This window comes from Globicephala melas, chromosome 9 (genome assembly GCF_963455315.2).
Source record: "Globicephala melas chromosome 9, mGloMel1.2, whole genome shotgun sequence".
Lineage (NCBI taxonomy): Eukaryota > Metazoa > Chordata > Mammalia > Artiodactyla > Delphinidae > Globicephala > Globicephala melas.
This window is the reverse complement of record NC_083322.1, coordinates 32178684-32194941: the sequence shown is the minus strand read 5'-3', so window position 1 is coordinate 32194941 and position 16258 is coordinate 32178684. Positions and strand designations below refer to the sequence as shown.

At 42.2% G+C, this 16258-nt stretch overlaps 1 protein-coding gene and 1 non-coding gene across 8 annotated transcripts in view; both read left to right on the top strand.

The window, feature by feature from the left end:
• Positions 1 to 16258, top strand: part of ST7 (suppression of tumorigenicity 7) — a 254688-nt gene that overhangs the window by 216919 nt on the left and 21511 nt on the right. For all 7 annotated transcript variants that reach the window (XM_030857624.2, XM_030857622.2, XM_030857625.3 and 4 more), the window contains one exon: positions 522 to 624. In XM_030857624.2, coding sequence (XP_030713484.1) covers positions 522 to 624 — 103 coding nt within the window. The remainder of the gene's footprint in view (positions 1 to 521; positions 625 to 16258) is intronic.
• Positions 13647 to 13753, top strand: LOC115853953 (U6 spliceosomal RNA). The gene has a single exon (XR_004039797.1). It is a non-coding gene; the product is annotated as a U6 spliceosomal RNA (small nuclear RNA).

The following is a 16258-nucleotide window of genomic DNA, read 5'->3' as shown; positions in this document are numbered from 1 at the left end:
TGTCTCGCCCGCAGTTTGGGCATACACACTCCCCCTGCCGGAACAGCCCCAAGCAGGCTCGCCTGCTGCTGAAGCTGCAAGACTTAACCCTCCATCGCAGCACTGACATTGGGTTGGGAGCCTCCTTTAAAATTCTCCCCAGTTCTGTTTTTAACCAAGTGCGCTCTTCTGTAACCTAGTTTTCTCTTTTTCCTACACTGTCTGCCCTTGTCAGTCCTACCCCCTCCCCTGACCTAAGCAGGTACCTTCTAGAAAACTTAGATTAGCTATTTAGACAGAGAGACTTCACAGCTGAATTTAATTCCTGCCGCGATTAGATGCAAGCACGCTTTCTGCTTCTGCTGGGGTTTTTGTTGGCCTCTGTCTGAGGGGTCACTCAGAGGTTCTGTGTAGTGGAGGTTTGGAGAGCTCATGCCTTTGGCTCGCTGTGGTTTTCTGGGCCCTTGATGTGTAGATGCCTTTCCAGGTTAATGCCCAAGCAGTGGTCCCAACTGGATGGTGTTTGTCTTTCTGCTTTTCAGATTCTCTCCCGAGGCTGCATCTCGGCGGGGGCTGAGCACAGCAGAGATGAATGCAGTAGAGGCCATTCATAGAGCTGTGGAATTCAATCCTCATGTGCCAAAAGTGAGTCTGTGGAATCCCCATAGGAACTCTTTATGATAGCAGAGAGTGTTCAGTGACCACAATGTCATGTCTCCAATGCACCAGTTATAAAAAAATGAATTGCAACCAATGAATGTTGAGGCCCTGTAGAGCCTATGCTTATTAGCCTTGTTTTTAAGTAAAAAAACAAGAGGCTTTGGGGCCCATTTTCGGGCTTCATACAGTAAGGGTAAATTGATAGACCTAGCTTAGGCAGGCCAGGTCAGGAAGCCTGAAAGTGGCAAAATATGGAGATCCCAAGGGTGTTGATGCATTTGATAGGAATTGCACGCCAGTGATAGTCTTACTTAGAACCAACTCGAGACATGAACCTTGTTGTGAATAAAAGTGGTAAAAAATACTCATATGACATTCTGTATCTCCATAAGTAAATGATAGGTAATTAGTATTGGCCAGCAAATAATGAGGAAAACCTCAAAGTATGAAGAAGTAGTTTTCTTTTGACTTGTGAGTGCCATTTTAATAGGTATATATATAGTAGGAAATATTTGTCTTGTTAACCACATGACTGACCTATTTATAAATATGCAATATTTCCCATATATTTTTTTAAGAATTTGATTTTAAGGGAGTCAAATCATGGCAGAGGATACTTCTGTAATCTTTTATTCAGAAGAGGAGTGTGTGTTCATGACTTACCCGTATTTGAGTACCTACTACGTGATAGGCACGTGGCTGAGGGCCATTTTCAGTTTCTTGATATTATAAAACACATTTTGACTTCTAGGAAACCTCCTGCAGTTCACATCAGGTACTACAAGACAGTTTTCTTGGCAAAATGTCTGATGAAGACTTTCACTGGTGAAAAATGACAAAGGAAGGCTGTTTTCTTGTTTTGTTGCAGTACTGTAGCAAAGGGTGGGGTTGGGTGTGTGTATGTGTGCCTGTGTGATGATTTATGGACTTGCCTACTTTAATTTGTTGATATCCAGAGTGACAAAGATAAGTGATCTAATATCATTCCTGAGGTTTTACTCAGGTCACGGTCATCTTCTCACAAAACAGGAAATTGAAGAGTGGTGCACAGTGCCATATTTGCAGAAGGATGTATTTATCCACTCTAGTTTCAGTGGATAATGACCAACATAGTGTTTGTAGACTTAGGTACTGTATATAGGGTGGTATAAAATATATCTATTTAATATTTTTTCAGCTAAGTTAAAAAATGTTTATTCAAATTTGATTAAAATGTAAAACTAATCATGAAAATATTGTCCTGAATTACAGTAAACTTAGGTCATCAATTAATATTTATTGAATACCATTCTGTAACTACAGAGCTATTTTATGAGCTCTGTAGCTCATAAAATAGCCTTAAAATAAATAAGCCTCTTTTAAAAGTAGTATTGGGCAATAGAGTCCTAGATTCTGAGACAAACACTTGGGTTCCAAATCTGACTCTGTCATTTATTAGCCATGGGATCTTGGGTTTAGCATCTCTGAACTCAAAGTTTTCCCTCATCTTCCAAATGAAGATAAAAATACAAGACTCACCTATCTTCTGTGATAAAGATCAAGTGAGATAATATGTTCGAAGTTCTTTGAAAATCCTTGAGTGCTATGTGTTTGTAAATTATTAAAATTATTAATATTTAGCTTGTTGGCAGCTCCTCAAGTATGGGACCTGAATCTTAATTTTTCCAGTTATACCACCCTGAGCCTTGTAATCCTGGGACACAAGATAGAAAACTGGAACAATACTTGTTGGTTTGATATTTTAATTGAAGCTGTCGTTTAATTCTAGATAATGGTCTTAAATGGTTGAGCCTCCAGAAGAGTAGTAAAAGCCCTAAGAAATAGTTTAAAGCTGCCATGGAAGAATTTAACCTCAGTCAACTGCATTCTACTTGCAAAATAGAAGTCTTCTAAAAGTGGAAATAATTTGAAAAAGTTGAAATAATTTGATTTCACTTTACCTTCTAATCATTAAACTGAGAGAAGATAGGGCATGTAAGTAAACTGATTCTCCATCCCTTTGCTTTGTTGGTGATTGTGCTGAGGGGGAAACTTGTTTCCAGATCGTCCTCATTATTGGCATTTCTGTGGGGAAAAAGCCCTGTGAGCTACTGACCTCATATGTTCAGAATTAATCACAAACCTCTGGTACTCGTGTACCGTATGCAGGCTGCTATAAACATCTTTTATACGTGTTCTGTTTGTTGGACTGCTTGCTAATGCTTTAGCAGACATGCACATACACGTGCATACGTGCACACATCTGCGTGACCACGAATGCACATACACGTGCACGCGCATGTATGTGTGTGTGTATATATATGTATATGACTTTTCAGGCAGAGAATAGCCTTAATTCTAATGAAACATCAGTGGAGGATATAAACACGTAGATTCTTGTTGTAAGAAGGGATCTTAAATGTCATGTAGGACACCTTCCCATTTTAAGCTTAAATCTCTCCTCATAATGATACTATGATAATTATATTTATTTTTGGTTTCTATTAATGTTTACTATGTGGCAAGCACAGTGCTAACTGAACTACATATGCCATCTCATTTATTTTTCATAACAACATTGTGAAGTGTATCATATTATTATCCCTGCTACATAGATGAGGGCACTGCAGGTTTGGAGAGGTTAAGTAATCTGCTCTTGGTCACACAGTAATTAAATGACAGAGCCTGAACTGATTCTGGGTTATCCGGCTCTTAAACATCTCCCTCCACTGACCCCCAGATCCCACCAGGTGGCAGACCAGCCTAGGCTTGAACCTTCAAATGATGGCGGCCACATCCCTTCCCAAGGCACTCAATTCCCTGTAGACAATTCAGATTTCTTCAGGATATTATCATGTCTTAAACACTGCCATAGCCTTCTTTTTCTCTTTCACAGGAAGTTGTCAGTGGCCCACCACAGGAATTTTCAGTATATACACGCTGTTTTACCCAATTATAGTCTGCTTGGCAGGAGAAAAAAATACCAAATATGATAACTGTGAACCGCCTTCCATAAATTTCCATCTTAGTTCCAACTGGTATCCCAGTAAGCATAGTTAATATTTCAACATCCAATGATAAATATTAGTTATTTACCCCAGGAGGGTTATTCTTAGGAACTCTCTTTACCTGCAAACATGAGGAGTAGGGAGTATAGCTCCTAACCACATCTCAGGACTGGGAAATAAATAACAATAGTAGGGCTTCCCTGGTGGTGCAGTGGTTGAGAGTCCGCCTGCCCATGCAGAGGACATGGGTTCGTGCCCCGGTCCAGGAGGATCCCACATGCCGCGGAGCGGCTGGGCCCGTGAGCCATGGCCGCTGAGCCTGCGCGTCTGGAGGCTGTGCTCCGCGACGGGAGAGGCCACAACAGTGAGAGGCCCACGTACTGAAAAATAAATAAATAACAATAGTAAAAAGCCATGGATTTCTGTTCTGAAGGAGAGCCTCTGAAGCCGTTAGATTCTAAACATGAGGATTCCTGAAGCTTTAGATTGCAGCAGATTATAAGGAGGAAGCAGCCCCTAGGCTCATACTACGAATCGAATTGTGTTACTCCCCTCCCAAGGAAGTGCAGCAGTGTCTCCAACCCTATGGAAGGTACCAACTCCTTGGATAGTTCTTCAGGACCCCTCATGATCTAACCCAACTTGTTTTTCATTTTTTTCTAGATCCTTCCAACAGTCCACTTACTGTTCCAGAAACATTCTTCTCCTCTTCCCTCTTTGCTGCTTCTGAGGCAGTCCTCCTCATCCTTCACCCCCACCATTACAAGTCACCACCAGGAAGCCTGTGCTCTCCTTGTCCCAGAATCAGTCTTCCCCCTCTGGTCTCTCACTACAGTGCATTGATTATGTGCTTACTGTTCACCTCTTTTTGAGAATGACTAGGGGTATTAGGATCTTAATCATGCTGGTGATTTCCAAGAACTGGGTACACAGTTGAAGAAGACAAATCTTTAAACCATTAGAGGACTTTCCCATTTAATGTGATTAAAATAGCAGTTTTGAGTTTAAAGAGAGTTTCTCCATTTTTTTCAAGAAAATTTCACTCATGTAATGCTGGACAAATGAAGGGTAAGTTCAGCTCTGTTCTGTATTATCTATGTATTGTTATGTTGTATTGCTATATACTGTTTACTGGATTTTGGGCTTCAGTTTTTTTCTTCCACTTTCCCGGAAAATGTGCTTCCTCACCTGCCCTGCTCTTGCCCAGCTGGACAAGGTTGACATGGGAGGGATGCTTTCTATCAGTGATCCGTTACTTTACACAGACCTAAGTTAATTAGTGCTATGTGCTCTTAGTATGCTACACCTCCATCGTAAGGCTCTCCCTGTGAAGAGACACATTTTTGGTTTGCAGGATGTTACATTCACTCCTTCAGGGTGCTAAAGATAAATTTCATTTTGACAAATTTCCAAAATAGACTAAATTATTGGTTTGTTACAAGCAGTATTAGATATGGTTTTTCCCTCTGTAGTGGTGTTATAATAATAATTTTTATATTTGAGAAAAGAATAAAGTCATTCATAATCCCATCGTATCTAGTCATATTTAAGACCATTTTTTCTAGCCTTTTTCCTCTGCATTTTTCATACTTAGGAATCATAATCACATAGCATATTCATATTTTTAAAAATTAACATGGGATGCTTCAGTTGGACTTTATGGTTGGGAATTGGGGGTAAATTTATTCCTCCTAGGGGAGGATCATCAGATTTTCAGAGTTCTCTGACCTTAAAATGGTTATCCTCTAACTTAACAGTAAAGTGCACGTCTTTTAGCCATGTGCCTTCAAACGTTTTAAAATATTCTCTGGATGATTTACTTCCTTTTTTTTGTTATAAAAAGCACATAACATAAAATCTACCCTCTTAACAAATGTTTAAGTATACAGCACGGCGTTGTTAACTATAAGCCTGTCGTCGTACAGCAGATCTCTAGAACCTTTTCATCTTTGTGACGGACACTTTATACCAGTCGAACAGCAACTCTGCATTTCTCCCTCCTCCCAGGCCCTGGTAGCCACCATTCTACTTTCTGCTTCTATGCATTTTACTCCTTTCGCTACCTCATATAGGTGGAATCATGCAGTATTTGTCCTTCTGTTACTTATTTCACTTAGCATGCTGTCCTCCAAGTTCATCCATATTGTAGCATAAGGCAGGGTTTCTTTCTTTTTTAAGACTAAATAATATTCCTGTGTGTGTGTGTGTGTGTGTGTGTGTGTGTGTATCACATTTTCTTTATTCATGCTTTCGTTGATGGAAATTTAGGTTGTTTCCACTTCTCAGCTATTGTGAACATGGGAGTGTAAATATCTCTTCAGAATTCTGTTTTCAGTTCTTTTAGGTGAATCCCCAGAAGTGTGATTGCTGGATCATGTTTTTAATTTTTTGAGGGGTCTTCATATCGGCTGCACCATTTTACATTCCCCCAACAGTGCACAGGAGTTCTAGTTTCTCCACTTCCTTGCTAACACTTGTCATATTCTATTTTTTTGATAGTGGCCATCCTAACATGTGTGAGGTGATATCTTATTGTGGTTTTGATTTACATTTCCCTGATGATCTGTGATGTTACCTTTTCATGTACCTGTTGATCATTGTATGTCTTCTTTCGAAAAATGGCATTTCAAGTCCTTTGCTCACTCTTAAATCAGGTTATTTTTAAACATTGAGTTGGAAGAGTTCCTTATTTATTTGGATATTAACTCCTTTTCAGCTACGGTTTAGAGATATTTTCTCCCATTTCATAGGTTTCCTTTTCACTCTGTTGATTGTTTCCTTCACTGTGTAGAAGCTTTTTATTTCGATGTAGTCCCACTTGTCTACTTTTGCTTTTGTTGCCAGTGCTTTTGGTATCATATCCAAGCAATCATTGCCAAGACCAGTGTTAGGAATTTTTTTCACCTATGTTCAACTCTTAATGCGTTTTGAGTTGATTTTTGCCTGTGGGGTAAGATATGGGTCCAGTTTGATTCTTCTGCAGGTGGATACCCAGTTTTTCCAGCAACATTTGTTGAAGAGAATGATTTGGTTCTTGCATCCTCTAATTGTAGACATCAGGTTGTGGTCAACTCCAATAGTGAACCTCTTTGGGCATAAAGATTTTTTGGTCTTTAAGATTATTTTCTTAGGATAGATTTACAGAATGAGAATGACTGAGTAACATGTAGAAGCACTTCAGGGTTCTTGATATTTACTGCCAAGTTGCTTACCAAAAAAATTGTAGCAGTTTACACTCCCATCAGCTGGTGACTCCTACTTTTCCATTTCCTCACACCTTCGCCAGCATTTAGCAGTTTGTCTAAAAACAAAAACGAAACAGAGGGAGTGAGAGAAGGAGAAAAAAATTATGATTTTATTAAGTACAGCTGGAATTCTGTTCTTTTAGTTTGCATTCCTTTGCCACTACTAGTAACGTGGAACATTTTCAGCCATGTGCGTGTCTGAATTGTCAGGCCAAGTATGTGGAGTTCCTATTATTACTGAGAAAGCATTAATTACAATGATGGTGCAAAGGGTACCAACATAAAGGTAGGCAGACCTATCAAGTATTATTGAAAGAGTTCAAAAGTGTTCAAAACAAGGACACCCACTTCCTGTCCATGGGACCAGAGGGAAGTATGGGAAGGAGGAGTTAATTAGCTCCCTGCCTGTTTCTATTTTGATAAAATGGGGATAAGAGTTAAGTCTTCATAAGGTTGTTGAAAAGTAAGTGGAATTACACTGTGTAACTCGTTCAGTGCGTAGTGGGTGCGCGATACGTGCTGGCCCTTTCATCGCCGCTTTGCTTGTACCTTCAGCTCTATTTCTGCACTTGCATGCTGGGTGGAAGTAGGGGCTGCCTAGAAACATGCATTAATGGTACTTCTTGGACCACCCTAGTCTGAAGAAGGATAACCAGAGAGTGTAACAGTGGCGCTACAGGGCCCTGACCTGGAGTACCCACAGGTTCTCCTCAGGCCTCCAGATTTGAGAGGAGGCTCTAGCGCGTTCTGGCTGCAGCTGTTGTCTTCAGGGATTTCCAGTTTGTAACTGCTGGCTAAGTTCTTTGCTGATTAAGAGGTGCCCGTTTCTGACCTCTGCCTTGTATTCTTGTTCTAGCATAGCCACTCCTGCTTCCGCCGCCAAAAAAAAAAAAAAAACCCAAACAAAACAGGAACGACAAACTAATTAATAACGATTTATTATTTTTAAAGCAATAAACAGTTTTTCCCTCCTAACGCAATCTTATGTGAAACCCCAATGAACAAAGTAATTAAAAGTAGAACCACTGTGATGAAACTGGAATGAGAAGGCTGGTAGCCCTGCAACCCCAATGCACCTCTGCATACAGAGAGAAGCCTGTGAGCCCTGACCACCACCACAGGAAAACCCCCAGCTTGCGAGGTCTCACGCATAGAACAGGAGGCCCTACACCCATGCTGAGCCCCAGCTACTTGGGATGCTTGGGTGTTGTGGGTGGAGCTATCGAGGGAGAAAAATCAAGAAGGATCACCAGCACCGATGGGGAAAAGCTTTCTTCTTCATCTTGCCTAAAATCCCGGCACTATTAAACCTCGCGCTCATCTTACTGGGCCCACCCAGGGACCTGCAGGGGGTGCAGTTGGCACCCTGAGGGTGCTGGCGGAAGGGGGCTCACCATGCTCCTAAAGCTTATTTACCAACAGAGCAGCCTGAGCTTGACAGAATATTGGGGTGAAGATCTAGTTTTTAAATTATATCAGAGTATGGAGAGAAAGTCGTGAGAAAAATGGAGAGCAAAGAATGAAGAATGTTATGACAGAAATGCATTCCCATTAAAAATTTGCATTTTTTTTAAAAAGCTCATATCATGTTAATCTAAAATTTCACGGGAATTTTGAAAGGCTCATGGGGGAAAACATCCTGGTAAATGTATCTGCCAATGGAGTGTCCACAGGACCTTGTTATAATGATGGAAATTCTATTTCTTGCAAACGCTAATGCAGGCCTCCCTTTATATCTTGGTAAAGCTGATTGACAGAGTATAAAATTGCTTTTTAATCCAATTTAGGAAACAAAATGTGTAGTGGGTTTTAACATTTAAAAATGCTTGAAGCGTGGAAGCAGAAACTCAGAATACCCTGGCAGATGGTCTGTGATATTGTATATCAATGGTATATTTCAGAAATATTATTTCAATATAAGTTGTTTTTGAATTGAGTCATGTTTTGTTCCAAAGCTTTTTTGCATTAGAGTAAGGAGAATGTATTGTGGAAATATGACCCGGAGAAAAATGAGCAGAAACCAGTTTTTAGCAATGTATCTCAGGAATAGAACGTTTCTAAGAGGTCTCTTTCTTTAACAAAACCCACTGTAGCTGCTCCCACCAAGGTCACTCCCGCCACGGCCTCCCCAGCTCATCCTATCTCATGTCTCCTGGGCATTTGGTCCCACTGACCACTTTTTCTATCTGAGGTCATCTTGGCTCCTTGCCACCTTCTCCTGGGCCACTCCTGCCTCTCTGAGCACTCGTTGCCTGCAGCGCTTCCTCCCTGCTCACCCTCAGGTTGGTTCTCCTTTCCTGCTTGCAGCCCTCCTGGGAGACCTCATGCGCTGCCCCTGGCTGAGCCTCTCCCCACACACCCAGACCCCTGTCTCCAGCTGCTCTCCCAGGCTCCAGACCTGCACACCTTCACTCCTCACTGCAGGCAGAGAAGTCTGGCAGGCACGACAGCTGCTAAGCCTTTTCCTCCTCTGGTGTCTTCGTCTTAGCTAATGATCTCACATTATTCTAGTTTCCTAAACTAGAAATGTCACAGTGACCTTTGATTCCTTCTCTTGCCCTCAGATTCAGCGAGGCACCACGTCCAGGGGAAGTCCCCGTCCTCGGTTTCATCACCCCTCACTCGGACCGTGACAGGAACTTTCTGACTTTGCTAACTTGAATCTCTTCCCTGTCGGGTGCTCCTACACGTGACTTGCCCATTTCTTTCAAAACCACAAACTGTACCAACTCACTTCCCGATTGCCTACTGCAGAGGTTTTCAAACTGTCTCCCTAGGAGCCATAAGGGTCTTCCGTCTTCTTGTGGGTCCCTCCCCCAAGATCCCCAGAGTTTTGTTTTACATCACTTGCACATTCTGTTTGATATTTCCTTTTTTTCCTTTGAACAAATTTGTTGGTGTCTCAAAGTTTGAAAACCACGGAATAACTCCAGGTGAAGGTCACACTCTGGAGCATAGCATGCAAGGCCTTCTACAACCACTTTTCCTGCTTCGCTCCCTCGGAGAGTAGCATAACACCTGAGTTCCGGCGCAGGTTCCATCACATACAACTTGTGCAACCCAGGATGAGCTCTTTAACTTCCCAAAGCGTCCATTTTTCCATCTGTAAACTAGGGATAATACTATCAGCTCCCTCACAGAGCTGTAAGGGGTTCCTGAGATAAGAAGCTTGACGCACGTTAGTGCTTCGTCAGTGTTGGCAATTCCTGTCATGTTAGTACTCAAGCACCTCAAGAATGCAAGCCCAGTGTGTCCTCTGATGCTTTGGTGCCCAGCCTTGCAGTGGCTTCTGCCTCCCCTCATCTTTACAGGTAAACCTTTGTTTATTTAGTGAGACTGACTCATTTTTTCTGTGAAGCTGTCCCAGAGATAATGCTCCCCGTTTGCTTCCTGAGTACTAAGTATAGACCTCTTACTAAGGCAGTCACCATGTTGAATTTTATCGTTTCTTTGTACACGTATGCGTGCGCACACACACGCTCCTACAAAGATTAGGGATTAGCAAGGTAGTCACCTGACTGATCATGTCCGTGCCCTTCAGGTGAATTGTGGGTGCGCCATATCTGTGCCCTTGCTGTAGACTGTGGGTGCTCCCACAGAAGATCGTTAGAGAGCACTGTGGCCACTGCTGTATCTGTGCCCTTGGGGGACATTACGGCACTCCCATATCTTTCTTGGGGATATACTGTGAACACACCCATATTTTTTGAATGAAGCAAAGTAACTGATGAATAGGTAAGTGAACCAGCAAGAAACAGTTACCCTGAGAAGAGGACCCCTGAGTGGTACTACAGATCACAGGCTGAATTTGGCATTTCAGCTTTGCTTTGTGTTTGCCTCCATATTGGTCAGTTGGTGACTCTGCTGGCAGCCCGTTCTCTTCAGCTGAACTGCTACTACTATAAAATTGCTGAAGTATTTTACCTAGAAACAGACTCAATCATCTGTGGGACACACATACACAAGAAGTATAACTTACCTCCACAGTAATTTAAATACTTCATTTTTTTGTTTGTTTGTTAACAAAAATAGCTACTATTCGGTGAATACTTATGTGCCAGGAGCCATGTGAATGCTTTACAAATATTATCCTGTGTAATATTCAAAAGTTAAAACAGCAAGATGGGTATTTTTATTTTTCTGTTTTAACAGATGAGCAACCTGAGGTTGAAAGAAATTAAATAACTTGTCCAAGGTCTCTTAGCGGAATAGTAGAGACAGGATTCAAACAGTGATGCAAAGGGGCAGAGGGCAGATGAGGGGAGGGGGCCAGGGCCGGGGGACAGTGCATCTCAGGCTTCATCGCAGCGTGGCCTGAGCGAGCCGAGGCTCCTGCGTCATTTTTGTCCTATTCCAGCGTGCGTCTTACTGAGTCCAGGGTGTGGACAGCATTGAAACTCAGAATATGTAGCATGTCTTCCAAGTAGCACTAGCTGTATTCTCTGAACCCTTTACTGATGTTTTAAAAACATCTTTTCTGGGCTCACAGCCTCTTTCAGAGCCAGTTGCACCAAAGCACTGTACACATATGAAAAATTGCTCTCTCTGGTTATCTTGTTTGTTTGCGTGGTTTGCTGTTTACGTTCTTGATGCAAGTCTAGAAAATAGTTTTGTATTTTATATATATATATACACACACACACACACACACGTACATATATATATATAGACAGAAAAAATATTAAAATGCTTATTATAGAAAACTTGGAAAGCATAGAAAAAGCACAAAAGAAATTAATCTTCCATAAAATCAAATATTTTGCCACCATTCACATTCAATCTGTGACCTTCCAATGCTTTTAGTGCCTACATGTACATTTGTATTACCCAAATCATAATCTGTACGATACACTTGGTCTTTTCCTTCATGATATGTCAGGAACATTTCCTCATGCTAGTAAATATTCTTCTACTACCTGATTTTGGGGAGCAATTTGATAGCTATCATCTAAATGTACTGTTGTTTAATTAATCTGTTCTTTCTCATTTTGTTTATTCCTGTATTTTTGCCAGTGATTTTCATATGACATCTGCTGTTGTCGGTATTGAAATCCTAAAAGGGGGTATGGATTTTTTGGCATTAATGTCTGTGTGAAGGATAACTTTGGCATCATGTTCACTCTAATTCTTATAGAATTTTAAGATCTTAACAGAAGAGACTTGAGCAGTCACGTGTGGTAGCCTGTGACAGGGCGCATCTCTCCTGACAGGTGAGCCGGCCTCTGCTCACAGACCTCCATAAGTAGGCACTACTCAGCTCCTCTTTGCCTGTTCTAACATTATATGTTCCCATCTTGGGCATAGGAACTAGATTCTGACACAAATAGATTTTGAAAAGTTCCTTCCGAAACCTTTAGAAGCCTTGCTTCAAGATCAATGTGATTTGAGAATCTGGGAAGGAAGTTAGAGGCAGGATGGCAAGCAAGATAGCACAGGATGCTGGCTTAGCGAATAGAAGCCAAGTAACTATTGCAGACAGGCAGGGAGTGTTCTCTGATTTGCAAGCTACAGTTATTCTAATTGATTTCTGCATACTTGTGGATAGGGATCTGCCCTCTTCCATTTATTTTTCTCTCAACAAGTAAGATGTGAAATGTTGCTCCATGCCTTTCTAATTTAAATGTTGCACATGTTGAGAACCGATCTTGCCAGCCATTTTAAGCCTGGCCAGGAACCTAACACACTGTTGTTATTAGCCTTCGTTATTTGGTTAGAGCCAACATTTTGTTTGGAACTATGCTGCAGTATAAATCTCCTCTATAGACATAACCTATTTCTGCCGTAAAGTGGATGCGATGAGAAAGCAGCTGAGTTTCCTTGGTGAGTTGCTCTAGTTAGTCTCACGAGGCTGCTGAGGCCAGGGGATGCTCATTGTGAGAGAGTTCTTGGGAAATGAGATTCATGTTCTTGAGGACTTATAATTGAGCTGAGGAGAAGGACACATGGATAGCTAATCTAAGGTGGTTTGTGAAAAGTACACATGTACAAAGATCAGAGGGAGCTTAGGGGAGAAACAGAGCATTACCTCACGGCTCACATTGGGTGGCTGTGGACGACGTCCTTGAAGCCATATGCACCACGTTCAGTCTGAGTAAACCATCTGTCTCACACACATGTGCACTATTGCTTTCCAAATATGTAGATGCCCTGGTGGCCTACAATACTTTTGAACGAATTCTTGTATCATTACTATTTATTGTATAACTATTTGCCATGCTGTGTATTTTTGATCAGTAGATTCTACACTTACAGTTTCTATCATGGGCATCTGTGAAACTTTTTCATGTTAAAAATTGTTTCCGTTACTTCAGGGTTAGAAACTTCCATTGTCTGAAGCAGTGCTGTCCACTAGGACCTTCTGTGATCATAGAAATGTCTCTGCATTGTCCAGTAGGGTAGTCATTAACTCCATATAGCACTCGAGGACTTGAAATACGACTAGTGGGACTGAGGAGCTGAATTTTTAATTTTGTTTGATTTTAATGGATTTAAACTTAAATAGACACACATTAAATAGAGGCTACCGTATTGGACAACACAGATCTAACATATCCCTTTGTAGATAATTTTCTAAAACTCCTCCCTCTTTCCCCAAGTTTCCTCTGCCACGCCCCTTCCTAGTTTGTTTAGACTTCTACCCACATGTGGGTGGCTGCCAGGCCCACTTCTTCTCAGGTGCTCCTATTCCTGAATGTTCCTTAGCCCAAGAGAAGAGTTCTCTCACAGATGTGACTTTGAAAGCCTTTCCTAAATCATAAAAATGAAAAGGAACGGTGTGCTCGCTTTGGCAGCACATATACTAAAATTGGAATGATACAGAGAAGATTAGCATGGCCCCTGCACAAGGATGACATGCAAATTCGTGGACCATTGCATATTTTTGAGGGCGTGAAGAAAAGGGAACCCTCTTGCACTGTTGGTGGGAATGTAAATTGATACAGCCGCTATGGAGAACAGTATGGAGGTTCCCTAAAAAGCTAAAAATACAGCTACCATACAACCCAGCAATCTCACTACTGGGCATATACCCTGAGAAAACCATAATTCAAAAAGAGTCATGTACCACAATGTTCATTGCAGCTCTATTTATAATAGCCAGGACATGGAAGCAACCTAAGTGTCCATCGGCAGATGAATAGATAAAGAAGATGTGGCACACGTATACAACGGAATAGTACTTAGCCATAAAAAGGGACGAAATTGAGTTATTTGTAATGAGGTGGATGGACCTAGAGTCTGTCATACAGAGTGAAGTAAGTCAGAAAGAGAAAAACAAATACTGTATGCTAACGCACATATATGGAATCTAAAAAAAACGGTACTGATGAACCTAGTGGCAGGGCAGGAATAAAGACACAGGTGAAGAGAACGGGCTTGAGGACACAGCGGGGGAAGGGGAAGCTAGGACAGAGTGAGAGAGTGGCACGGACATATATACACTACCAGATGTAAAATAGACAGCTAGTGGGAAGCAGCCGCATAGCACAGGGAGATCAGCTCGGTGCATTGTGACCACCTAGAGGGGTGGGATAGGGAGGGTGGGAGGGAGATGCAAGAGGGAGGGCATATGAAGATACATGTATATGTATAGCTGATTCACTTTGTTATATAGCAGAAACTGACACACCACTGTAAAGCAATTATACTCCAATAAAGATACATAAAAAAAAGTTGACTATTTGGTAGGCTATAAATAATTATTAGAAACTCAGAAGTCAAAATCTTATTCTAGGGCACTCATTAAGCAAGAAATTTTCCCTTTCCTTTGTTCTCCTGATGATTATTAAAAAAAATTAATAGAGTTCATAGCATTTTACAAGTTATGACTCTTGGGGCCTTCTAAAATCATCATGGGCAGCAGCAGAAGCCATGACATAAAGGCTTCTATTAAGGTAAAATCACGAGACGATATATTTCTGAACATAAAATTCTACCTTATATTTATATATTTATTATATCAATAGATACAGTGCTAGTTGGATTACTAGGTAATTCAAAATCGTTATTTTTCCTAAAAGATTTTTGTCATTCACTGTTTCAAAACAAGATGAAGGAAGAAGGCAGTAACATGTAGAATTCAAAAAAGCACATGAACTCGTGCTTGAGGACCTCCCATCAAAATAATGAACACCAGAGCTTCCCTGATGGCGCAGTGGTTGAGAGTCCGCCTGCTGATGCAGGGGACATGGGTTCGTGCCTCGGTCTGGGGGGATCCCACATGCCGCCCAGTGGCTGGGCCCGTGAGCCGTGGCCGCTGAGCCTGCGCGTCCGGAGCCTGTGCTCCGCAACGGGAGAGGCCACGGCAGTGAGAAGCCCGCGTACTGCAAAAAATTAATAATAATGATGAACACCTTTCATGGACCAGCCTGGGAAGAGGTCTTACTATCGAGGAGGGCCTTCAAGCCCTCCGGCTCCGCAAGTGTGAGGGCTGCACGGCTGCTCTCCGCTGCTCTCGGGGTGGGCTCTCATTTCCTGCTCTTCCTGCTTTGAGGCCTAAGGCTTGGAGCTTTCTTCAGATAACCAGACCCAGAGCAAGGAAAGTTTCATTTGCTGAACCAAGAGGCCGGAATGTGTCCACCTGGCTCTTGCTGGGCGGTGTGCCCCGATGCCAAGCATGCTAACAGGAGAGGAAGCCTAAAGGCCACTGCACCCCACGTGCCCAGTGTATGAACCCACAGCAAGATGAGAGCGAAACATTGATGGGTGTCTTGTGACCCATTCTGTGGATCCGGATTCTTCCACTCTTCCCCCTCTTTCATAAATTTAAAATTGTTGGACATCTCTTCTCATAGCACCTCCTTTCGCTGTATTTGTGCTGTTTTCATGAAACACGTACCTCTGTGGTCTGCTAATCTCCATTTTACAGGAGATGACTGGGTAGTTGTGACAGTGGTTGGTGGTGGTGGGGTGTGTGTGTATGTATGTGTGTGTGTGTGTGTGTGTGTGTGTGTGTGTGTGTGTGTGTGTGTTGGGAACGAATCCGGAGGGGAGGTGGTGAAGAGTGGAGCTCGGGGAACGCCAGCTGGCAAAGACAAGTGAGCATCTGCAAATATAAAATACCGGCCTGAATTTGCTTCCCTTTCTATTCTATAGTAAACACGAAAGAGTACAAAGGGAAACTTAGTCTGCTGTGAGCCCCCAGGAAGAATATCCATTCTTGCCCTGCGCTCCTGAGACCCCTGCAGTGTTTCGGAAAGGAGCCGAAAGAACAGTGTGGTTTGGGGTCTGTACTGCTCCCCTCCCTTGGGTCTTCCTGTGCCCAGGCTGCCACCCCTCTTCCTCCAGCACCTGAGCAGCTACGGGTGACCCTTTTTGCAGGACTAGGGCCTTCTCCTTGATAGACCTGTGAGGAAAACCTAACGGGCAGTGCTAAACATCCTCAGGTCT